The sequence below is a fragment of the Pleurodeles waltl genome, chromosome 5 (genome assembly GCF_031143425.1).
Source record: "Pleurodeles waltl isolate 20211129_DDA chromosome 5, aPleWal1.hap1.20221129, whole genome shotgun sequence".
In the NCBI taxonomy this organism is placed as follows: Eukaryota; Metazoa; Chordata; class Amphibia; order Caudata; family Salamandridae; genus Pleurodeles; species Pleurodeles waltl.
Genome location: NC_090444.1, coordinates 171,154,536 through 171,176,761, shown reverse-complemented (window position 1 = coordinate 171,176,761; position 22,226 = coordinate 171,154,536). Strand labels below are relative to the sequence as shown.

Genomic DNA, 22,226 nt, shown 5'->3' with positions numbered 1-22,226 from the left:
CCTCCTTGTTGCTTTCTTTGTTCCCTCCAGCCTTGCCGCCAAAAGTGGGGGCCGTGGCCGGAGGGGGCGGGCAACTCCACTAAGCTGGAGTGCCCTGCTGGGCTGTGACAAAGGGGTGAGCCTTTGAGGCTCACCGCCAGGTGTCACAGCTCCTGCCTGGGGGAGGTGTTAGCATCTCCACCCAGTGCAGGCTTTGTTACTGGCCTCAGAGTGACAAAGGCACTCTCCCCATGGGGCCAGCAACATGTCTCTGGTGTGGCAGGCTGCTGGAACTAGTCAGCCTACACAGACAGTCGGTTAAGTTTCAGGGGGCACCTCTAAGGTGCCCTCTGTGGTGTATTTTACAATAAAATGTACACTGGCATCAGTGTGCATTTATTGTGCTGAGAAGTTTGATACCAAACTTCCCAGTTTTCAGTGTAGCCATTATGGTGCTGTGGAGTTCGTGTAAAACAGACTCCCAGACCATATACTCTTATGGCTACCCTGCACTTACAATGTCTAAGGTTTTGCTTAGACACTGTAGGGGCACAGTGCTCATGCACTGGTACCCTCACCTATGGTATAGTGCACCCTGCCTTAGGGCTGTAAGGCCTGCTAGAGGGGTGTCTTACCTATACTGCATAGGCAGTGAGAGGCTGGCATGGCACCCTGAGGGGAGTGCCATGTCGACTTACTCATTTTGTTCTCACTAGCACACACAGGCTTGTAAGCAGTGTGTCTGTGCTGAGTGAGGGGTCTCTAGGGTGGCATAAGACATGCTGCAGCCCTTAGAGACCTTTCTTGGCATCAGGGCCCTTGGTCCTAGAAGTACCAGTTACAAGGGACTTATCTGAATGCCAGGGTGTGCCAATTGTGGATACAATGGTACATTTTAGGTGAAGGAACACTGGTGCTGGGGCCTGGTTAGCAGGGTCCCAGCACACTTCTCAGTCAAGTCAGCATCAGTATCAGGCAAAAAGTGGGGGGTAACTGCAACAGGGAGCCATTTCTTTACAAGAGGCATCTGGTCTTCGGCAGAGTACGTACTCCACATCAACCTATTTGAGCTCTGGGCAATCAGAATGGTTTTGACAGCATTTCTTCCCTCGCTCAAAGGGAAAGTGGTGCAGGAGTTCATGGAAAACTCTACCCCCATGTGGTACTGCAACAAGTAGGGTGTAGTGGGGTCGTGGACCCTTTGTCAGGAGACTTTGCGCCTCTGGACGTGACTGGACCATCGGGCATTTCCCCGGTGATTCAACACCTGGCAGCTTCTCTGAATGCCAGAGCGGACAAACCCAGCCGACAATGCTTTGTCGATCATGAATGTTGTCTTCAATTGGAGGTGGCGCAATGTTTCTTTCAGCAGTGGGGAGAACCTTCATTAGATCTGTGTGCCTGCGCAGAGAAAGTACAATGCATCAGTTTTGCGTGTTGGAGTTTGCAAGGCAGCACATGCTCGTTGACGCTTTTCGTCCTGCATGAAACTCATGCCTCCTGTATGCCTTTCCGACCATACAACTTCTGCTCAGAGTTCTCAAGAAGATCAAGAACGACCAAGCCCAAATAATCCTTGTGGCTCTGGATTGGGCATGGAGTGTGGTATCCTGAGCAATTGAGCATGGCCATCCATCCCACGGTCAGACTGCCCCTTCCAGAGGATCTTCTGTCACAGCAGTAGGGTTGGGCTTTCCATTCTCCGCCATCTTGCGTGAAGATAGAGCAGTGGCAGTTGACTGTTTTTGACCTTCTGCCCGAAGTATGGAATGTTATCTTGGCAGCCAGGCGTCACTCCACCAAAACAGTACATGCTTGTCATCGGCATAAATATGTGGCATGGTGCACTGACAAGGCTGTTGACCCCACCTCTCTGCCCCTCTTTCTGAGGTCCTCTTGTTTATACTTTCTTTGGCTCAGCACAACTCTGCTTTGGCCACCCTCAAAGGTTATTTGTCTGCTATCTCTGCATTACTAAGATTACATGATCAGCCCTCTTTGTTTAAGTCTCCTATTGTTAGTAGGTTCCTTAATAGTCTTACCCACGTGTTTCCTCCATCGTCATTCATCATGCCCCAATGGGATTTGAATTTGGTTCTGACATTCCTCATGTGTGCTCCCTTCGAGCCTCTGCACAATGGCCTCTAAGGCTCCTAACATTAAAAGCAGCTTTCCTTGTGACCATTACATCAGCCCGCAAGGTGAGTGAGCTGCAAGCATTGTCATCTAAGCCACCCTACCTTTCCGTCTCTCCTGGCGGAGTGTTGCTTCGCATATGGGCTTCCTTTCTTACAAAAGTGGTTATGTCCTTCAATGTAGACCAATCCATCACCTTGCCTACTTTTTACACACGCCCACATCCTTCTAAGGAAGAGGAGAGATTTAATCTCCCGAACCTAAAAACAGTGTTGGCGTTCTACCTTGATCATACCAAAGAGTTCTGGGTGGATTATCAACTCCTTGTTGAGTATATGGGTGCGAAGAAAGGTCAGGCAGTGGAAAAGGTAACCATTTCTAGTTGGGCCATTCTCCACATTACAATGTGTTACGCATTGATTAAAAAGCATCCCCTGGAGGGTTTGCATCCTCATTCTACCAGAGCAGCAGCTGCAACAACTGTTAGCACGCATTGTTCCAGTCCAGGGCATCTGTCAGGTAGCAACGTGGGCATCTTTGCACATGCTTACCAAACACTACTGCCTGCATAGTCAAGTCCGAAGTGAAGGGTACTCTGCCTGTTTGGTCCTGTGGGACCTTCTAATATGATTTTGGTTTGCAGACCCTCCTCTGGGGATATTACTTTTGTATCTATTCTAAGGTAAGGAATCTGCAACTAGAAGTCTCCATCAGATGAACCAGTTTATTACCTTTGGTAACACCTTATCTGGTAGAGAGGTATTCTAGATGCAGATTCCATACTGACTCACCCGTCCTTCTCGCTCTGTGAACTGATTTCTAGGAACAGGGAATTCCTTTTCAGGGCCCTTGTTTTGATGCACAAGTGGTCAGGGTTCTTCATGGCTCTGCGCTTCTGGCATGGAAATTTGTAAAAAAAAAACTGATGTCAGTGCACCGGGGTGGCACCTATATAGGTCCCGCAACATCATATCCGGCTCGCATGGAGCTGGCGATAGACGCATAGCCGACCGACGCCACATGACGGCGCGCAGGAGTACTGCTCGAGAAAAACCTCCAGAATGACACCTGTGGGAAATTCTGTGGAATTCTCAACTAGAATAAGTTTCTACCAGATAAGTCATTACCAAAGATAAGTAACTTGTTCTTTCTGTTGGATAAGGCCTGGGATCAGATAAAATACTTATAACAATCTGAATATTTCAGTATGGATAATATCATCCTAACTCAAATTAAACATTTGTATGTTTTGTCCTGTTCATTACCATGTTCTTCAAAGAAAATATATAAATCACTGATGCCAGATGAAGATGGCCTGTATTCAATGTATTGGGACTGGGAACATTAGGAGCGCCTTCTGGTATCAGGAATTCCACAGATTGAGGCTAACCAAAGAGTTGTTTTTATAGTGTTTCTTGCTTTTTTGATAGCTTTTACTTCCTTTTGAAGTACTCAAAATCCACAATTTTAGACTTGTTTTCCAGAATAAATGTTTGTATTAAATAGCAGGGGTTCCCCATAGCAAACATGTGCCTACCATTCAAGGAAGAGTAGTTCCTGCAATTTCAAAATGTTATCTACAGACAGTAAAGAGCCTCTCAAGATAGAGTAAAGGGCTCTCCAGTTTGCGCCACACAGGTTCTTGGGTCAAATTAGTTTGACACCAAGAAAAGAGGCATGCAAAGTAAAGGCCCTGGGATATATCTTCTAATATTCTTAAATCCAGAGCAGTCCAACTGTGGTTTCCTTTAGAAGTATACATAGTGTTGTTCTAGATGTTATCTGTTGTCAAAAAATGTACACTGTATTACTTTACAGTGTTTATCTAAAGACGTTCAGCAATAAATCTAGACATTTACGTGATACAACCATCTCTAAATTAATTGCATTCACCCACAACATCAGAGTCAAAGATTCCTATTTTGTAAAGGCTGCTTGTACCTGTTGTAATATTCCTAAAATGGGAAACATCTTAAGTTGCAGTAGGCAAGAAATGTCCTTATGGACATGATACCCAGACAATTCAAACCCTCTGAATCCATTTCATGTTTCAGTTTATAAACTGATTTCTAACACAAGGGTTGATTATTACCAGAACTTCTGTCTTCTTCCAATTTATCTTGTAACACTGACCATATCCTGTACCTCAGTTAGAGGATAACGTGTTTTGAACTAAAACACCCCTACAGGGTAGTTAGTGTACAGAGGTGATCCTTTTTGTACAGGGTAGAACCTTTACAGATTTGTAAAGTGATAATCACAGAGTCAATCGAGATTAAATCTAGTATAGATGGTGCTTACTTTACTTTAGCTTTCTCAAAACACTCTTGTAAAATGTCACAAGACAATAAGCAATGTATATAATTCATGTAATTGATAGGGCTCTTCATAGTAATGATTTAGTAGAATACATTTCAACTTTACCATCCTCGCAGAGCACACAGTATGCTTGCATCATCACTTATTATATCACTGTCAGCTTATCTATACAAAATTGCCATTTAATGTTATAGTTCAGCTGTTACAGTGCAGAGTATTCACAGTTTTATAAATACAGTATTATGGTTTTTACATTGTCAGCACATGAAAAGGTATCTTTTTAAATTGTTACTTTTTGGACGTGTTGTCCCATCTGCTTTTTACCTTCTGCAGAAGTACGTCTGGGGAAACAAAGGAGAGAGAAAAAGAAGATGTTAAGGATTCCAAACCCCGTTCTTTAAGGTTCACTTGGAGTATGAAGACCACGAGTTCCATGGATCCGAATGACATGATGAAAGAGATACGGAAAGTATTAGATGTCAACAACTGCGATTATGAACAAAAAGAGAGGTTTTTATTGTTCTGTGTTCACGGCGATGCACGGCAGGATAGCCTTGTGCAGTGGGAAATGGAAGTTTGCAAACTTCCACGGCTCTCACTCAACGGCGTGCGCTTCAAGCGAATATCTGGGACTTCCATTGCATTTAAGAACATTGCATCTAAGATTGCAAATGAGCTAAAGCTGTAAAAGAAACTTATGGGATCAGGGAATATTCATACACGTTTGACACTACCATGTTGGAATGTACCGGTAACGCCTATTGTGATTGGCTTGTGAATCTCCCCACCCCTGTAGAAATTACCCTTATTGCAATAAGGTTATACATAGTTATGAACTGTACAATGAAAGTCATTATGACCTATATTAAATGACTGTAGTTAAAAAACAAATGTATGTTCACATGTACAGCTAAGTATATAGAGAGCAATTTGTTCACAGTTTATGTTCATAGAGTTGTATTATAAAAAGAAAAGTTTTCGTTTAAAAAAAAAAATACAGGTCTTGTATAGTTGTGTTTAGATTAATGTACAGATATGTATGTTCAATGCTTTGTTTCAGATGTAAGTTCTTCCTGATCATTATTTGCATTTTTGAATGTTATTTTTCTTACCTCCATCATGCTTATATTTTTTTAGATTGTATCCAGTCTGAAAATGTGCAAATATTGGAGTTATCACAGCTGTAGCATGATCATGGTTTAGTTATTTAAAATCATTTATGAATCAAAGACTGGTCTACAAGCCGGCCTTAGTTGTACACACGGTTGTTCTTGGCTGTTTTTGGGTTGTAGCCTTGTTAATACACCGCATATGGTTGGAAATGCGAAGATGTTTACAGTGTTGGCACTTGTAGTTAAAAAAAAAAATAACTAAAGTAAAATAATACTTTTTTGAGTCTTGGGTCTCTTGAGCAAGGTGCTGGAGAAACACTATCATAGATTATAATGTTTCCCTGTAATATTAGAAGTTTGTTCTGATGACATTGTCAGATGTAGCAGTAGAATTGGCAACTGCCTTTGAAAAAAGGAAGTATCATGTCTGTTCGAAAATGATGTGAAATATTCATTATGTTTGTTGCTTTTAAAACCATTGCAGATTCCATTGTGGAAATGTGTATTGGGACGCTTTGCTAGCACAAGCTAATGAAAGTGAAGTATTAACCAACTAGAGCAGTTGATAAGACACCTCAGGAATTAACTATCTGTTGGAATGTTTTGCCCCTGCTCCCATCCTCTGCCCCTCTTTAAAATGCACACGCCATGGTATACAATACATTACGGATAGGCACACATTGTTCTTAACAGTAGAAGATTGTTGAGCCATGCCTAAGTGGTTGTACAGTTTGTTCCCATGTAATCTCTTTGTGATTAATATTTTACCGAATTCCTTATATTTATTCCACATCATTATGCTTGTAATGTGCAGCTTTGTAACAAGGTATTTGCCTACATTTAAAAAAGGGTTTCCTTCATAAATTAGTGATATAAACTTATGTAAAACCACTAGTACTGGTACATTTTAATATTTGTTATTTTGTACTGAATTGACCATAGAGGTTGATTGTGCAATGCTATTTAATGTTGTAATTAATATATTCAGCATATGGATCCGCCATCTGACCTAATTTGGAGGAATAAGAAGATTTAAAAACAAAAAGAGAAGAAAAAGCTGTCCAGTCAAATTCAGGAAAATGAAGCAAAAGCTGTGATGATAAACTCTGAAGCTAATCAGACTGAGAAGGCTGTAGTTGTTTCTGATGCTCCGCCGTGTGACTACGTTTTGACGGAGTCAAACTTCACATGCTGTACTGTACTGTGATGTAGCTTTCTGCTGTAATGGTTCTGTTCTGACATGGACATGTATTGTTGCCTTAGAAGAAGGGTGATGGAGAGTATGACCTATAGCCCCATTTTGCCTAGTGTTCATTTAATGACATTTTTGATGCAAGTCATATTGATTCACTCTTACAGGTGCACTCTATTAAAACCTACTTGAATAATTCTGATAATAAAAACACTTGTTATTTGCCCCTTCATCAGACAGGAAATAACTGTTTCAACTGGAGTGCTTGATTAGCAATATGTGTATTTTTTATGTATGCTCAGGTGACTTGCTTGATTTGGTTCACAAATGGTATCGATCCTACTATCATTAAGTTTTCCTAAAATTGACCTCTGTGCATTCCCACTGGTACTGACTCAATACCCGTTTTTATACATTTCACCTGAGGATGAGTCCTTTGGTACTGTAAAATTAAATTGAAATATCATACTCCAATGAAATTGAAATAAAACATCAGAAGAATGGAGCATGATTGTTTTTGCTTATATTTTTGATTTATAAAACTATTTGTCTTACCATTGGCAGAAGTGCTTGTGAAATGAAAAAGCTTTTTCCACAGTAACAGTAGAGGCAGGGCCAAGGCAGAGAAATAGCTTTGAGCTTCTTTCAAATAACACCAAAATTCCTGTCATCTTTGCCTTGTACGATGCGCTAATGAAAAATAGTTTTGCATCTACTTTGTCTCATATCCTACAACCTTACCATCACGTTCACTCCGTCTCCCACCTAAGATCCTCTTGTTAATCCCACTCAATCTTGCCACCTGTCACATACCGAAATCATTATTCATTGACATCAATCCTCTCCCAGCTACCAATTACATCTACACTTGTTCTTCATGTCCTGCTGTATTCATCTCCCACACACTCTCCAAGTTACTTGTGTTCTCTCTACATAACTGTGTGCTAGCTTAACACTTTGATTCCGTTCTTGCATGCAAGTTCTCCGCTGTAATCATAACTTTTACTTCCCTCCTGCACTTACGTGCACCCCAGTCATGTGTCTCCTGAAACAGTCTATAAAACGTCCTCTGCCCCAACATCTCTTGTTCATGTTTCCCAACTACTCCAGTCCTCTACTTCTGCTACTCTCACCTGTACATCCTCTTACCTCTTGTCTTTATTCACGCTGCCTCATTCAACAAAATCAAGCCTTACAGTAAACCAACGACTGTACTCCCTGCATCTGTTACCACCTGAAATCAATCTTTAGTGAGCCACAACATGACTATCCCTTCCTCCCGATTCTTTACATTTTCCCTTGTATTGTCCTCTTATAGCCAGCCTACTCTTTCCTTGTATGCATCAGAACATCAGATAAGTGAACAAGAATTGTCTACGCATCTGTGAACATATATCAAATTCCTTTGCTGACCTGCTGTTCATCACAATTTTGTTATGTAATGTTGCAACATTTCTACTACATAAAACAACACCCCAACGATATGAAATGCTGGATTATCTCCCTACTAATGACGTGGTCTTCAAAACCTTCCTTGTAACCAAATGTGTCCAAGTATATATGGCCCAAGAATGAGTACATTTACTCATTCAGTGTTCTGTACCTCCAGTGTCCACATCCTCATTTCTCCTGAATGACATACAGATCTCCACCATACAATCTGGTATTTGCTGATACCTTCTCGGACTTTGTTGAAAAGATACTTCTCAATCGCAGCATATTTAAGGACTAAAACCTGGTCTGATGCACTGGAACTACATCCATTTAAATGCTTCCTCTATCTTGAAGTCAGTAGATTTCTGTGCATATTCATACAGCACTGCATACACTTTTGATATTTGCCAATTTGATCATCTGAGTGACTGAGAACTACCACATTATTTGGACTGGTCATCATGTGCCCAGCTTCTCCACTCCATTGTCACTAAGGACTACTAGTTGCCTCAAACTACATAGGTCATCGTTCTTCCAAGGTCTCACCCCTATCTCCCTTCAACTCTCAACTAATTTATTACTTACCAACCCGCAACTTACAGTGCTAAATTTGGTTGATAACTGTCATTGCAACCTTATTCCTTTGAAATTCTCTTAATCTGCTAAGACCCATAGAAAGACTGGCTCACAAACACCTGGAAGAAATCTCACAATAATAACAACAAATGTGCACCCCCATGGGATTCCAGATTTTATAAATCCACCCTCAATAAGATTTGGTTACTTGCGCCATATCGCCAGAGGATACCTACCCATCAAAGGAATTACAGAGGATACTAAATTCCAGAACCCTGAATGCATCCCCACCAAAGTGACTATTTCAGGAACTACGCAACTCTTTTGCAGCCTACTACATTGTAAGTATCAAACGCCTCATAAATGCATGGAGGTGAAAAGCAAGGGTAATCTAACTTAGCCAATCTCACCCGAATCTGACAAAGTAGACCACTGGCTGAAATTGATATTTTTTGTCAATGACAAAGCTCTTAAGATTTCATCATCAAAACCACAAAGCTTGTTGCTCAGCAGGATCACCAGCATATTATATAGAACTGCCATCTAGCTAAATGAATCTGTCCAGAGTGAACTTAAAATATACTTAAAACCTTTTAAAACATGGCCTTTACTCCAGTTCCAATTTATTGATAGTTCGAGACGTCGTTCTCATCATAAAAAAATACATTAGCAAAATTGTTAAAACACAATAAAAACATAAGAACATTTGAACACTAATAAGTATTTGTAAGAGCACATAAAACATAATTACACAGTTAAAAGCATCATAAATTATAAAAAGGTATATTAAACATTTTGGGGTGTGGCTGCTTGTGTTAACCCTAGTGCTTTCGTTCTGATAGCCCAGACTATGGACAGAAACTTTGAAACAGCCACAACCACAATCGGCGTGGGATCACTTTTGCGTATCCTGAGAGCTTCAATTCTTGTTTGTAAGCTAGGGGATTTACACAGAGGACAAACCATTTGCTTCTGGTTTTAGCATAGGATGGACAGAAAAGCAACAAGTGCTCGTCGGTTTCTTGAACAGTTTTAGAGTGAAGGCGAAGTTCAGATCCCTGCTTCCCCCGGTCAGCTGTAAAAGCAGCTACTGGGAGGGTCCCATACCTAAATTGAAGGAAGAGGGACTGAGAAAGCACAGAGTGGATAAAATCTTGGAAGTCCTCTGCCTTAGTTACAGGTTTATAGAGAAGGAAAGCACTTGTTAAGTGGCCTAACATAGATGAGCAGTCCCTATTGCTAATAACTTTTCCTGGGCCATTTTTTTTAACTTTAAGATAGTCTCTTCGACGAGTGGACTGGGGCTTGGACCAGAATTTCTCTAGCCCCAGCTCGATCCAGGCACTTTTAAGCACACCCAGCCATCTGTCCTTCCCTGCCTTGTTAAACCCCAAAACTTCCTGCACACCCTCCCTAAGGTCGCACAATTCATGGGTACTCCATATACGAACCCAAAACAATAAAGGTCTCAATGCTATCTGCTTTGAAATCTCATTGATCCCCAAACCAAGGCGAAGAGGGACCAACGGGGTGCCTTTCCCTAAACCAAGAAGGCACCTAAGGAAGTTTTTTTCTGCTATGCTTGGGGTGCTCGTACTGCGATAGCCCTAAATTTCCACCCTGTATAGCACAGCCCCCCTTGCTTGTGCTTTGCAAATTTTGATTGCTGGACGATCAAGGGTTCAGGCTGCTTTTTTGGCAAATTTGTATACGGCTGCAGCTCGATGTTTCAGGATTAAGGTGCTCTTTGTAATCTGCGGATCCAAGGCACCGGTGCCATCCGGCCTGATACCCAAATCATTGAACTGCCGGAGTCTTTCCAATGTTTTAGAGCCTACCTTGATGATCCCTCTCTTGGTGTAGATCATACATTTGGCCTTAGATGTATTAATTTCAAGACCAAAATCTCCACAGAATTGGTTGAAGCTGTCAATCAAGTTTTGAAGGCCCTTCCTAGTTTTAGACAGCAACAAAGTGTTGTCTGCAAAAAGGAGTGCTGGTATTTATTTCCCCACCAAGGTTGGGGAGTCATTAGCACAGTTTAACAAGTAGGCAATGCAGTTGTTAATATATAGTATGCACAGGGTTGGGGCAAGGACACACCCCTGTCGCACGCCTTATTTGACAGGTAAGGCCTCAGGTAATTCTCCCTTTGCGCCGCATCTTAATTGTGATAACGCCCCTTGTGGAGCAGCTGAATCAAATGCAGGAGATCAGGGGTCCTCATCCTCCGAAGCACCTTCCATAACCTACCTCTAGGCACAAGGTCAAACGCAGCATGGAGATCGGTAAAAGTCAAATAAAGGTCACCCTTAGACAGAACCACCGTCTTCCAATTTACCTGGAGAAAGCAAAAGGCCTGGTAAACTCCACTGGTCTTAAATCTGAAACCTGCTTGTAGTTCTGCAAGAATGGGCTTTACTCTACCGATCCCTATGTTAGCCTATTTCAAAGGCCCACTTTAGGCACCTCATCAAAAGATCTACCTTCACAGAAAAAAATAACATTCTCTCAGTTGACCAAACTGGATTCTGTATTGGCCTGGCTGCAGCACTGAAGCAACACAGGATTCTATGTGGGATGAAGGTAAAAAAGTAAAAGAACTTCTTTTTACTTGCTCTTTCTTCTGTGTATGATTTATCGCCCTTCGCTTCTACAAAACTGTACTGAACTGAACTGGATTGTCTCTTCCCTCATTGACAGATTCAGATTCCTCATTATTTCATTTCCTCCTTGGCATGCTTCAGCTACACATGTGGCATTCATAAAATTATTCTTCTCCCGTTTAAGTGTTTCATTTAGCCCTCAACCAGAACTCACCTTTTCCACTGTGCAACTATGCAAGTGAGGTGCAACTCACACTAAAGCTCTACATTCCCTTGGATTTCGAATCCTGTACCATCAGATAGTGGGCAGCTGGATGCTGTTGAACCACCTCGAGTTAAAAATGCCAAAACAGATACTAGCACGAAGTAAATGTAACAACAATCACCCTTCACTCATCTGGCAACAAAAACTGTTGATCTCAGCATGTCACATAGGCTCTCATTATTCTAATTGGACTACTGGATTTTGAGCACCAGAATCGCCTGCAGTGTGGGAGTCGGAGTCTGACCCACTACAGGTGACACCTGTCACTCCAATCCGGGTTTTGCTTCAGCTAACTAGCTGTGCCTCATCTCCACCCAAGGGTGGGATGATTGGGAAGCCGAGCGCATGGCATAATTGATTTCTCAGGGAAACCGTGGTCACTCAGGTCTCATCCGTTTCTCTCAGTTACATTAGTCTCACATACACAATGACAAACAGAGGCAGTATATGTTTCAATAAGGTTTTAATGAAGCAACTGCATCTTGGAGAGCAAAGCATGTGCTGCAATACCCAGGACGATACAGCATGACAAGATTAAAATTGTGACAAGGAGAGTAAAGCATAGAAATAACGCTACCATATTGTCACTAGAGTCAATAGTCTAATTCCTACCTAGCCTATAATAGAGCACAGTGTGTTAAGCTATAATTCTACCCTTCAGGTTCCCCTGGGAAGACATAATCCCCCATAACTGAGCAAAGGCCTGAAGTCTGCAGCGGTAGCGAAGCGTTCGGCCATCAGCATACAGTTGTGGTTCTCTGGCTGAAATCTCCCTCTAACATATGAGGGACAAGGAAGTGTTTTATAATAAAACAGCTGGTGTTCTGAGGAAATGTCCCTACGTAAGGATGTATGTTTTCTATGAATGTCAGAGACAAAACTTGTACCATGTTCACCGGCAACCTATCTTACTGTAGCCTTGGAAGAAGCACAGAGTGAGCAAGAATGTCTTGTTTGAGAACAAAGTGCTGGCCTAGGCAAAAACAGTTAAAGATAGAAATAAATCAAGACCATAAAAGTAGCTATTGTAACAATAATGAACAAAGCCGAATAAAATATATTTAGGTTAAAGTGCACAGCGGTAGGCTTAGTATGCTAAAATAACGTGCATGGAGCTATAGCTAAAATGGCTATACAAAACCCTCCTCTTGTCGATTGAAGGTTGTTCAAAGCCTAAATATACATAAACGCTACTAAAACTCAACGTGAACAAGGCTACGGCTGAAACGCGTTGTGTAGTGGCATTCGCTTAGTAAAGATATTTTTTTGATCACATATTGGTGTCCGAGGACTTTCGTCTTATTTGGAGGAAGCGTGGGATTATATATATATATATATATATATAAAAATATGTCAATGACAAGTTAAAAGGACACATGAGCGTATAAAAGGGCAATTTAAAATGTTAACACGTGGCATAAAAAGGACCATATTTCAACAGTCCGAGTCATTTTTTGAATGTCCAATGGATTCCAGGACAATGGAGGACAGAAAATCTTCCACTTCAGCAGGTGTTAAAGTTGGAAAGGCATCGCGAGAAGGACCAAGGAGCAGTGGTGTTCCATAGCCTGAGCCTCAGTCAAGGCAGCAGCATTCCGTGGTGTGCCCAATGATGAGTTAAGAGCCACGTCCTCCAGGAAGGGCAACTCATAAGCAGCTTCCCGTAGCAAACGCATCCTCAATGGGCATGTCTGGTAATGAACCCTCAGCAAGAACATCAACAGACCAGCGTCCAATGAAAGCAAGCGCTGCGTAGAAAGGCAAGCTTCCGGTGCATGTTTGAAGGAGCACCAGAGGCACAGAAACACGGGCTGCACACAATGCAAAACTGCTCTGAATGACAGGGACCAGTCACAAACCAACTGCTCCAGGAGTGTTGCTCCAAAATACTGCATCATGTGTTCACGACGATGTGAGCGCTTTCATTCCTCCTTGTTGCGGCGGGACAGCCATTGCGCATAAAAAATAGCAACAGCAAAATGCTAACTATTATAGCCAAAGTTATTGGAAATCCCCCGAAAATACTGGAGAATATTGAGTGGATGGCTGATGGTATTAAACGGAATATGGAGGAGAAGGTGTGAACGAAACCAGAACCAACTGCCTTAAAGAAATTTGCGATTCCAGTAGTACTGGACACATTGCGTGCAGATGTAAGAACCACATGTTTTTGAAACAGTAAAGCCTTGAGTCTGCTCATCTTGTCAAAATTCACATTAGAAGTAGCAATATGGGGCCAAATGTCATCTATCTTTCTTTGTCTAGTGGGAGGGAAAAGTACGGTCCCGCAGCATGTAACAATCTTAGAAACCGAAACAACATAAACTATTCCGGCTTGCATCCCACAACAGTCTTCACCATTGAGGAGAACATAGCTGCCATTTGAAAGCACCTGGAACGTAGGCCTAATCAAGGGGACTGGGACTCCCTTTAGATAACAAGTCAAGTTTACTGCAGACGCGTGACACTCCCCGTGCAAGGACAGCGGTTTACAAACCATCAAATGGCTAACAGAAGTCTTGCATTCACTTCCGCTAAGAAAGACTTCTTTCATGCCACTGAGACATTTGTGCGAGAAGGGTAACTCCCACACCTCATGGATGTAACTATCTCCCAGCCTTTCATATCTGCCTCCCGAAATGTGTTTCAAACAGGAGGTGATCTGAAGTTTGGAAATAGGCAGATTAATGACCCCGTGTATTAACCACTCAGCAGATGGTATTTCAGCCACAGTAAAAGGCAACTTTTCGATGTTTAGCATGACATAAGTCGCTTCTTTCTTAGACATTAGTTGTTGTTGTGTTAAAGTAAATGTAGAAAATATTTCCCTTGTGCTGACATGTTGCCAGGAGACGCGACCTGCCTTCAATGTTTGAAGTGTCCAACCCAACTGCATAATGGACCTTAGTTGACTCTGTCCATGGTGTAAGGAAGACATATCTGTTTGCATACTGCCTATTACAGAAGAGACAATGTTATTTACGGTGTGTATGCGGTCAGACAGGGTATTAACCCTGTTATCTACAACAGCTAATGCCTTCTGTAAATTTTCTTGGTCTATTTGCCTTAACCGGGCAGCAGCTTCTTGTTGGGAAAGCTTCCAAATTTCATTATATACTTCATATAAGAAGTGCTTTCTGTGTTGTTTTCTGGGGCCTAACAGAGTCCTGTAAATCAGTGTTCTTACACAGGAGACTGAGGTGTACTCTAACCGCATCTAGTGAGGAACTCTTTAACCATTGCTGGCATAGTTTCCCTACACTGTATGTTGTTACTATACCTGCATGTTTAGATGATATATAGCAAGGGTCCGGCCTACTCGTTCTAAAACCCCCTGTGGAATTTATAAAACGTTTGACACCCATTTGTATCTATTTGCCGCAATAACCACCCGCCAGGATGTGACAGTGAAACATTACACGTGCCATTCCGGCCCCATTCTTCAAGCTGATCCTCAGTTGCATTTATATATTTTTGCCATTTATGAAATTTAGCAGGTGCAGGAATACTGGGCGTGTTCAATTCCTTAATCTTTGCTATGCCTGAACAACTTGTTTGTTGTACAGATTCATTAAAAAAATCACTTGAACAGGTATCAGGCATGCTCTAAATAAAGCTTCCTTCCCCCGTATTTGCCAATGTAAAGTTTCCCACACACTTTTTAAGTCAATCAACTTCAGCCAATATTCATAGCTTTCTATAGTCAACCGGGAAACAAAGGAGTCCGAATAAGTACATTTTGTATTTGTCAATAATATGCGTGCGTTTTCTGTAGGTGGCAATTAAAAATAATATGACAAATAATATGATATATTTTTAACATCATGCCCAGAAAAATATGTACACTTTTCAGAATATGTTTTGTAACGCCCTTGCAGTGGAGTTGGACAATGTTCCCATTGTGTGTAATCAAAAACAGTATTTGGGGTACTTGCTCTGTGGATGAAATGGTGCCCATAATAATTATAGCAAAACATATCACCATAATACTCTTTAGATTTATAAACATCTTTGTTTTCAAATACAGTATAATACTGCTATTCAGTCATCATAGAATCAACTGTTTACACATCCCAATCATCAGAAACCACTCCAAGGATTGTTCTATTGTTAATTGAAAGTTTAAACACATATGGTATTTGAAGCAGTGCGTGCTGTGTTTGTGTTTAATGTTTGCATTACAAAATGTACTAATCGTCTGTATATCGTGTCAGCTCAGTATATAAGTGACGGACTTCAGCTACCGATAGGTTTGCTACTGCAGGGTGCGGTGGATACGTGGCTAATAAAGGTCAGGTAGGACCATCATTACTTAGAGGACCCAGCCTAACTGGTAAAATCGTGTGGGGTAGGGCGCAATCAAGCCAATTATTATGTTCTTGATAAGACAAAGGTATTTCTAAATATGCATATGTTCTGTATTGTCCAGGTACGTTTGCAAGTGTATAGTGATGAAATGTGTTTGTGTTCCCATCAACTGCTGGAAATGTGACCCAAGAAATGTTCTGTTCTATAAGCTGCATGTGTGTCCACCACAAATGTGACTGGACCCCCCTGGGCCATTAAGCCATTTGCCAATAAATGTGCAGTCAGGGGTTGTCTCATATTGACTGCAATTGCTACCTGTTGCAGATTCGCCATATTAGATGGTAAATTTGTTCAGATATAAGTACACCAAATGGGGATTTTCCTTTTAGAGTTCAAGCTTGAACAACCTCTAGCAACAGATAGGTGTTCCCTACTTAGCTGAGGAGGAAATCCTCAATACCACGGATGTCTCCGTATATAATACTGAGGTGTCTTTGTTTATAGTGAGACAGAGATACTCAGGAGGACCCGAAGATTAGAGCCTGACCAAACGTTGGTGGCACCATGTCGCTTAGGCTCTCATTATTCTAATGAGACTACTGGATTTTGAGCAGCAGAACTGCCTGCGGGGTGGGAGACTGAGTCTGATCCACTACAGGTGACACCTGTCGCTCCAATCCGGGTTTTGCTCTGGCTAACTAGCTGTACCTCATCTCCTGAAGGAGGAGCAGCAAGTGTGTTCTTAATACCTTTTCCTGTATTGTGTGATAGGCAGAGAGCAGGACGTGTAATAATTCTGGGCTAGGGAATAAAATTAGGGTGGATGCCAGTGACTTGCTGGGGCACGTATAATGTCCCTGCCAACAAGGGCTGCCCAATGTACCTGCCTGGCAAGTCTGGGGAGTAGGAATTTTAGTGCAACCATACACTAAATGTTGTCTTTCTACACCCCCTCAGGGTCTCTTCCACATTTCTGCTTGATCCACTATCAAAGGCTTGTTCCTGTAATTGAGACAAATCTTTCAGTGAAGGCACTGGAAACAAACCAGTTGTTACAACCTACATCACAACATCAGTGCTTTTTAGCGAGGGCATTATCCTTTAAGATGTCGGGAGGATGCTGTGGTGTGCATACTTTACCACTGCCACCTTCTTGGGTATTTAAAAGGTTTTAAACAAACTAGCCATTTTTAATGTAGATTCCAGCAGATGTTAACAATCCCTCTGCGTGCACAGGAGTCAAAAGTTGCGAGTCTCTCCAAGCGCTTACTTGGAATCCGTATACTCAGTCTCATTTTCCTCAGCTAAAATGCACATTCTGATGAGAGCAGCTATCTCCGCACCTTGGGCAGATTTCACGTTTGGCAGAATGACAACTTTCCACAATTTGATACATGCATCATACAACATAACCAGCAACTGGGACTTCATCATTATTTCTTGAGACATGATTGGTCAACAAAATGCATCAATTCACAGTTAGGAATAGGGGCATTCATTAAAGCTGCAGTGGTTTTAGTTACATGAGCAATTACAAGGATGCATTCATGGCACTCCCTGTTCCCAACGGTGTGTATTAAAGAGGCAGATTTCAGAACCAGACACCAGGCCAAGGTGTCATGAAAAGCACACACCAGTAAAGTTTCATATTGGGAATATCAGGCTGTAAAGAGAAGCTGAGTTTTTGTAGTGAGGACAAGGGCAACCATAGACTAGGTATAGCAACAGATAAACGAAAACTCAACACAATATTTTCACTGAGATTTGCAGTAGCCACCACCCAACTGTAAACATTGTGAGAGCCAAGCCGCAACTGGGTTTATGGTAAAGGAGTTCTAAACTAAGGGCTTTTTTTCTGATTGTCATGACTGAACTAACTATCCAAGAGCACATCTGTTACATTTTTGACAGTACAAAGTAAATGGTTTGGCACAATTGGAGAGCCCTAAAGTGAGGGCAGAAATCAATGCTTGTTCAATTTTCACAAATGCACTTTCAACTTCACTAAACCACTCTGAGGGTTTAGGGAGTGGCATTTCTGACTTAGGGGGTTATTCTAACTTTGGAGGAGTGTTAATCCGTCCCAAAAGTGACGGTAAAGTGACGGATATACCACCAGCCGTATTACGAGTTCCATAGGATATATACTACTGGTCTGACCGAGAGCCTGATTTGGCGTTCTCTACTGTCCTCTGTATTTGCTATCTCGTGTGACAATAAGACAGGTAGTACATTTACTATGAAGAAGAATTTTTGGTAATCTTCAGGCAATCTTGCTTCCAATTCCCTAGCTGGCCACAAACACATGAACCTCCTGCTCGAAGCACCTCTTCCCTACCCTGTTTCGTTTCTTCTCCTGCAGCCCTCCATTTCCCCTTTGTTTCCCCTCTTTGCAGGGCTCCATGTCCTGTTCCCTTGAGCATGTGCTGCAAGGTCAGTGACATTAACACTGATTCAAGAGTCTCATTATTTCTTTCCTGTGAAGCCACACTGTCATTGGTGCCAATCATTAATTCTGCTAGCTTCTTGGCCATCTGGTGCAGATGGTCATTAACTTGCTTCTAACATTCAGTAATAATTCCTGTACAAAATCAGCACCCGCAGTTCCTGAGCCATTCTCCGTCAGATGAGCAATGCCTGAGTACCTTTCAAACACATTGAGTCTTTCCAAATATTGGCAGCGCTTCACCATTATTTTGTTTACAGTTCAAGCTCTTAATCCAATAATCTTTACCAGCCAAACATCTGCAATCTAATTCATCAGTGCATCTTTTGCTGCACTCACTGCTCCTTCATTGCCAGAGTCAACCTTTGGCCACACCAAGTTCTCCACTAACCGATCTCTTACTTCACTTAGCACCACCAATTGCAGTAGCTGATTAGCATCTGTCCATTTCAGTCTGTATACCTCAGTCAGTCTACGGCTTCTCTCTAAACTGAGTAGGCTGATGTTGGTGAATTGTTTCTTAATGCTCATCAAATCAGAAGGGGGTTCAAAGGAACAATGACCATAATTTTACCCTCAGCCATCAGGTAGTCTCTTAAAGGAAGAACAGCAGAAGAGGAAGGGCCCTCATTGTCAGCATCACTTGATCAAGGAGATTGACAATATTTTCTGGGCACTCGTTCTGCAGTATGTCGTAAACTTTCTTGGATAATAGTAGGGCTGTGTTCTTGGTCTCTACAGCCTGGAACAGATCATACATGTGTTCTTGACCAATTCATGGTAGTGCTCCTGTCTAGTTGTTTGCACTCCTTTACCAGGCACCTTACTGACAGTTGTATCGCAGAACTCACTTGCTCATCACGTCCTTTACTCTATTTGCCGGTGGCCCCGAGTGCACTGCTCCATCACCAGGTGCATCAGCCCCTTCAGCCGGCATGAGAAACATACCCAACAGATCCTCCTCCCTCTGGTCTTTGCTCTCTTTCTTCTTTTCAAGTGGTTCATTGATTTTGGGGGAATAGGCATAGAGGGGGTGAACAGTTGTAATAAAAGCACTAACAATGTCCATAAGGTGACTCATTTGGTACACTAGTTTTTCCTGGGTATTTCCCATACCTTGGTTGGGGATTCATGCTTATCCTTGTGTGCCTCCTTGTGTCATTATAGGAAGAGTGGCCTTCAATTTACATCTTTTTTTATCCTTGAAATCCTTCATTTTGTTCTTCAAATTTGTTAATCTTTCTATGACCAAGGTAGCATGTTCATGAAAGGACTTCTTCCCATCCTCCCTCCCACTCTTGAAAATATTTTCACTTGGTTTTACCATATTGGTAATGCATAATATGGGCAAGAGTCCCTTATGGTGTTGGCTCCGCACTGCGTTCTACAGTTCATGCGCACACTGCTAACAGGAAAATGTCTGTTGGGCTTGTGCCTGCAGCTCATGCCTTGGAGTTAGTTAGGGAAGTAAATGGAAACTTGGACATGGTTCCCTCGATTATATTTGTTCTAAATGATCTTCTTGAAGGGGGAGGAACGGTATTGGCCACTTACACTCAAAGCTCTATTGCAGTTGGCTTTTTCTTTTCCAGTCAACATCAATGGGGCTCTTGAAGATGCCAGGGCAGCTGGATCCGAGAGCCTGTTTCTCACCCACATTGGTCCTTCAAGGGTCTGTGCTTCGGGTCCTGGCTGTCCTACCTATTTTCCTTGATACTCCACTATCTCAAGAGCCACCTTGCTGTACACCGTGGCATCACACTCCTACACATCCCTCTGTTCACTGGAGTCCTACCTACTCAACCAACTGAGTTTCACCATTGTCTCCTACCTAGAGGACTTGTGTGTGCAACCTTTTTAACAACTTACTGGCAACCTTCAAACAATACCGGCAATGTCAAGCAAGCAAATATACAGTAAGTGCTATTAGAGTGTACCTAGAGTTGTTATTCAACATGCTCACTCTGTTTAGCTTATTCCCCTTATTTAGTGCTGAGCCGTGCTCCACCCTACCACTGTTGCGCCTATGGTCATTGTATGGAGTCTGGTCCAGTGCTCTCCTGTATTCTTTATGTCGAGTCGATGTCCAGCTGACAATGCACCCTTTATTAAAATAAAACAAAACATATTAGGAAGCTTGAAAGTCTAACATGCACCTAATGCAAAAATAGTAAATGGTGCAGCAAATAATAAGGCGGCAATTGTCTGTTTAAACGACTAGAGCTCTTACTCAGAAAGCCAGTTGGAACAAGAAGTGCTTTAATGCGATTATGGATGGTTCCTGTACACTTGTTTCTCAATACAAGTCTATGAAGCATAAAACATATTTAAAAAAATTACTGCAGCTAAACTATCTAATAATTATGACGCAAGATTTCGAAACCAGGATACATGAACATACTGCTTAAGTCATTATTTTCCTAAAATCGCACTTGCCAACATTGAAATGGAGACTATGCTTTGCTTTGAGATGCAGAAACAGTACGACTTCAAATAAAATGGCTTCTGGCCCTGCGGGAATCATGACACTTGGCATGTAGACACTGATTAACACTTCAGATTAATATAAAAACAATACACACATTTGATTATGTAATATACATGTTGAATGAAACATTATTTAAGGAAATAGGAATACATAGTTATGTTTTCTCAGCAGTGACGTGCAATTGCTTTTTCGCAGTCACTGCAACCCCTCATATATACGCGCAGCGATGCGCAATGCACCATGTTAGTAACATATCTTTCTATCTAATTCACCTCATCCAGCTCCTCCCATTTAGGCCAAACTACACTTATTGAGTTACATGTTACAGTGCTTGAAAAATAATTTGTCTTCACAGCAAAAGTACTTTGGTACATACGACAGCTGTCAAGGGAAGGCAGGAACCTGATGCCAATCAGAGCAAGTCACAGCTTCATCTTTCTTATCAAGAGCTATAAAAATCCCCCAATATAGTGCAACATAATAGAAATTTGTGAATCTACTGTTAATCAGCTACTGATTAAGGATATTTGTGGACATGACAATTGTCCACATTGCTCACCAATAAGTTAGCTTCTATGATGTAAAGTCCTCTTTCTGAAACTTGCTCATGCTACTCTATCTTTTAACTCCTATGTTTCAGTTGCATGATGCTTCTGTTGCAGGTAAATGGAGAACCATTTCCCACCTACTGACACTTGGTAAAAGCAGTAGTGGGTGATTGATAGGACTCCATGGAACCCAACACTAGAATATACTATCTGAAAGTTGGTATTTGGCAAGGGGTAGGGAACAAGTCAGTTGTTCTGGCAGCCCCAGATGATGTTGATGTGGGCAGTGTCACAGTCCTTGTCTGTTAGACTTGTTGGTACATTCTGCAATGTTGACCATTGGATGATCTGCACCAAACTTAATTGGGCTGACATTTATGACATGGTGTTTGCTCAGTGCTTAATTTGTAAATAAAAAGGTGCCGGTGCCCAAAGCCCTCCTCTTAAACACGTGGCTGCTGCAATTAAATGTGCGAACACCGTAACCCTGAAGCCATCTCGGACCTCTTCAATCCATTTAAAGCCACTCCCTGCCCCTTCAACTCACACCTGCAGCTTTCTGCTTTCTCTCATTGCGACACTTTTTCGTTTTTCTCTTCCTCTGTCTTTCCCAAACGTGTCTTTTGCTTGCTGCAAATGCTTGAGGCAGAAGACTAAGCACCGGCCCTCAAAAATAGGTGCTGGTGCTCAGCACCGGCAACAACAAGCACAAATTAAGCACTGTGTTAGCTTTAATAACTGCATTTCTCAATGAAAGTCATCAGGAGTTGACAGTCCTTTCCTATGAAACATTTAGCTAAGCCCTTGTTTGTAGACA

At 41.9% G+C, this 22,226-nt stretch overlaps 1 protein-coding gene across 4 annotated transcripts in view; it reads left to right on the top strand.

The window, feature by feature from the left end:
• Positions 1-7,244, top strand: part of MARK1 (microtubule affinity regulating kinase 1) — a 355,979-nt gene extending 348,735 nt beyond the window's left edge. For all 4 annotated transcript variants that reach the window (XM_069233866.1, XM_069233864.1, XM_069233865.1 and 1 more), the window contains one exon: positions 4,768-7,244. In XM_069233866.1, the coding sequence (XP_069089967.1) occupies positions 4,768-5,122 (355 nt within the window). In that variant the 3' untranslated portion in view covers positions 5,123-7,244. The remainder of the gene's footprint in view (positions 1-4,767) is intronic.
• The last annotated feature ends 14,982 nt before the right edge of the window (positions 7,245-22,226 follow it).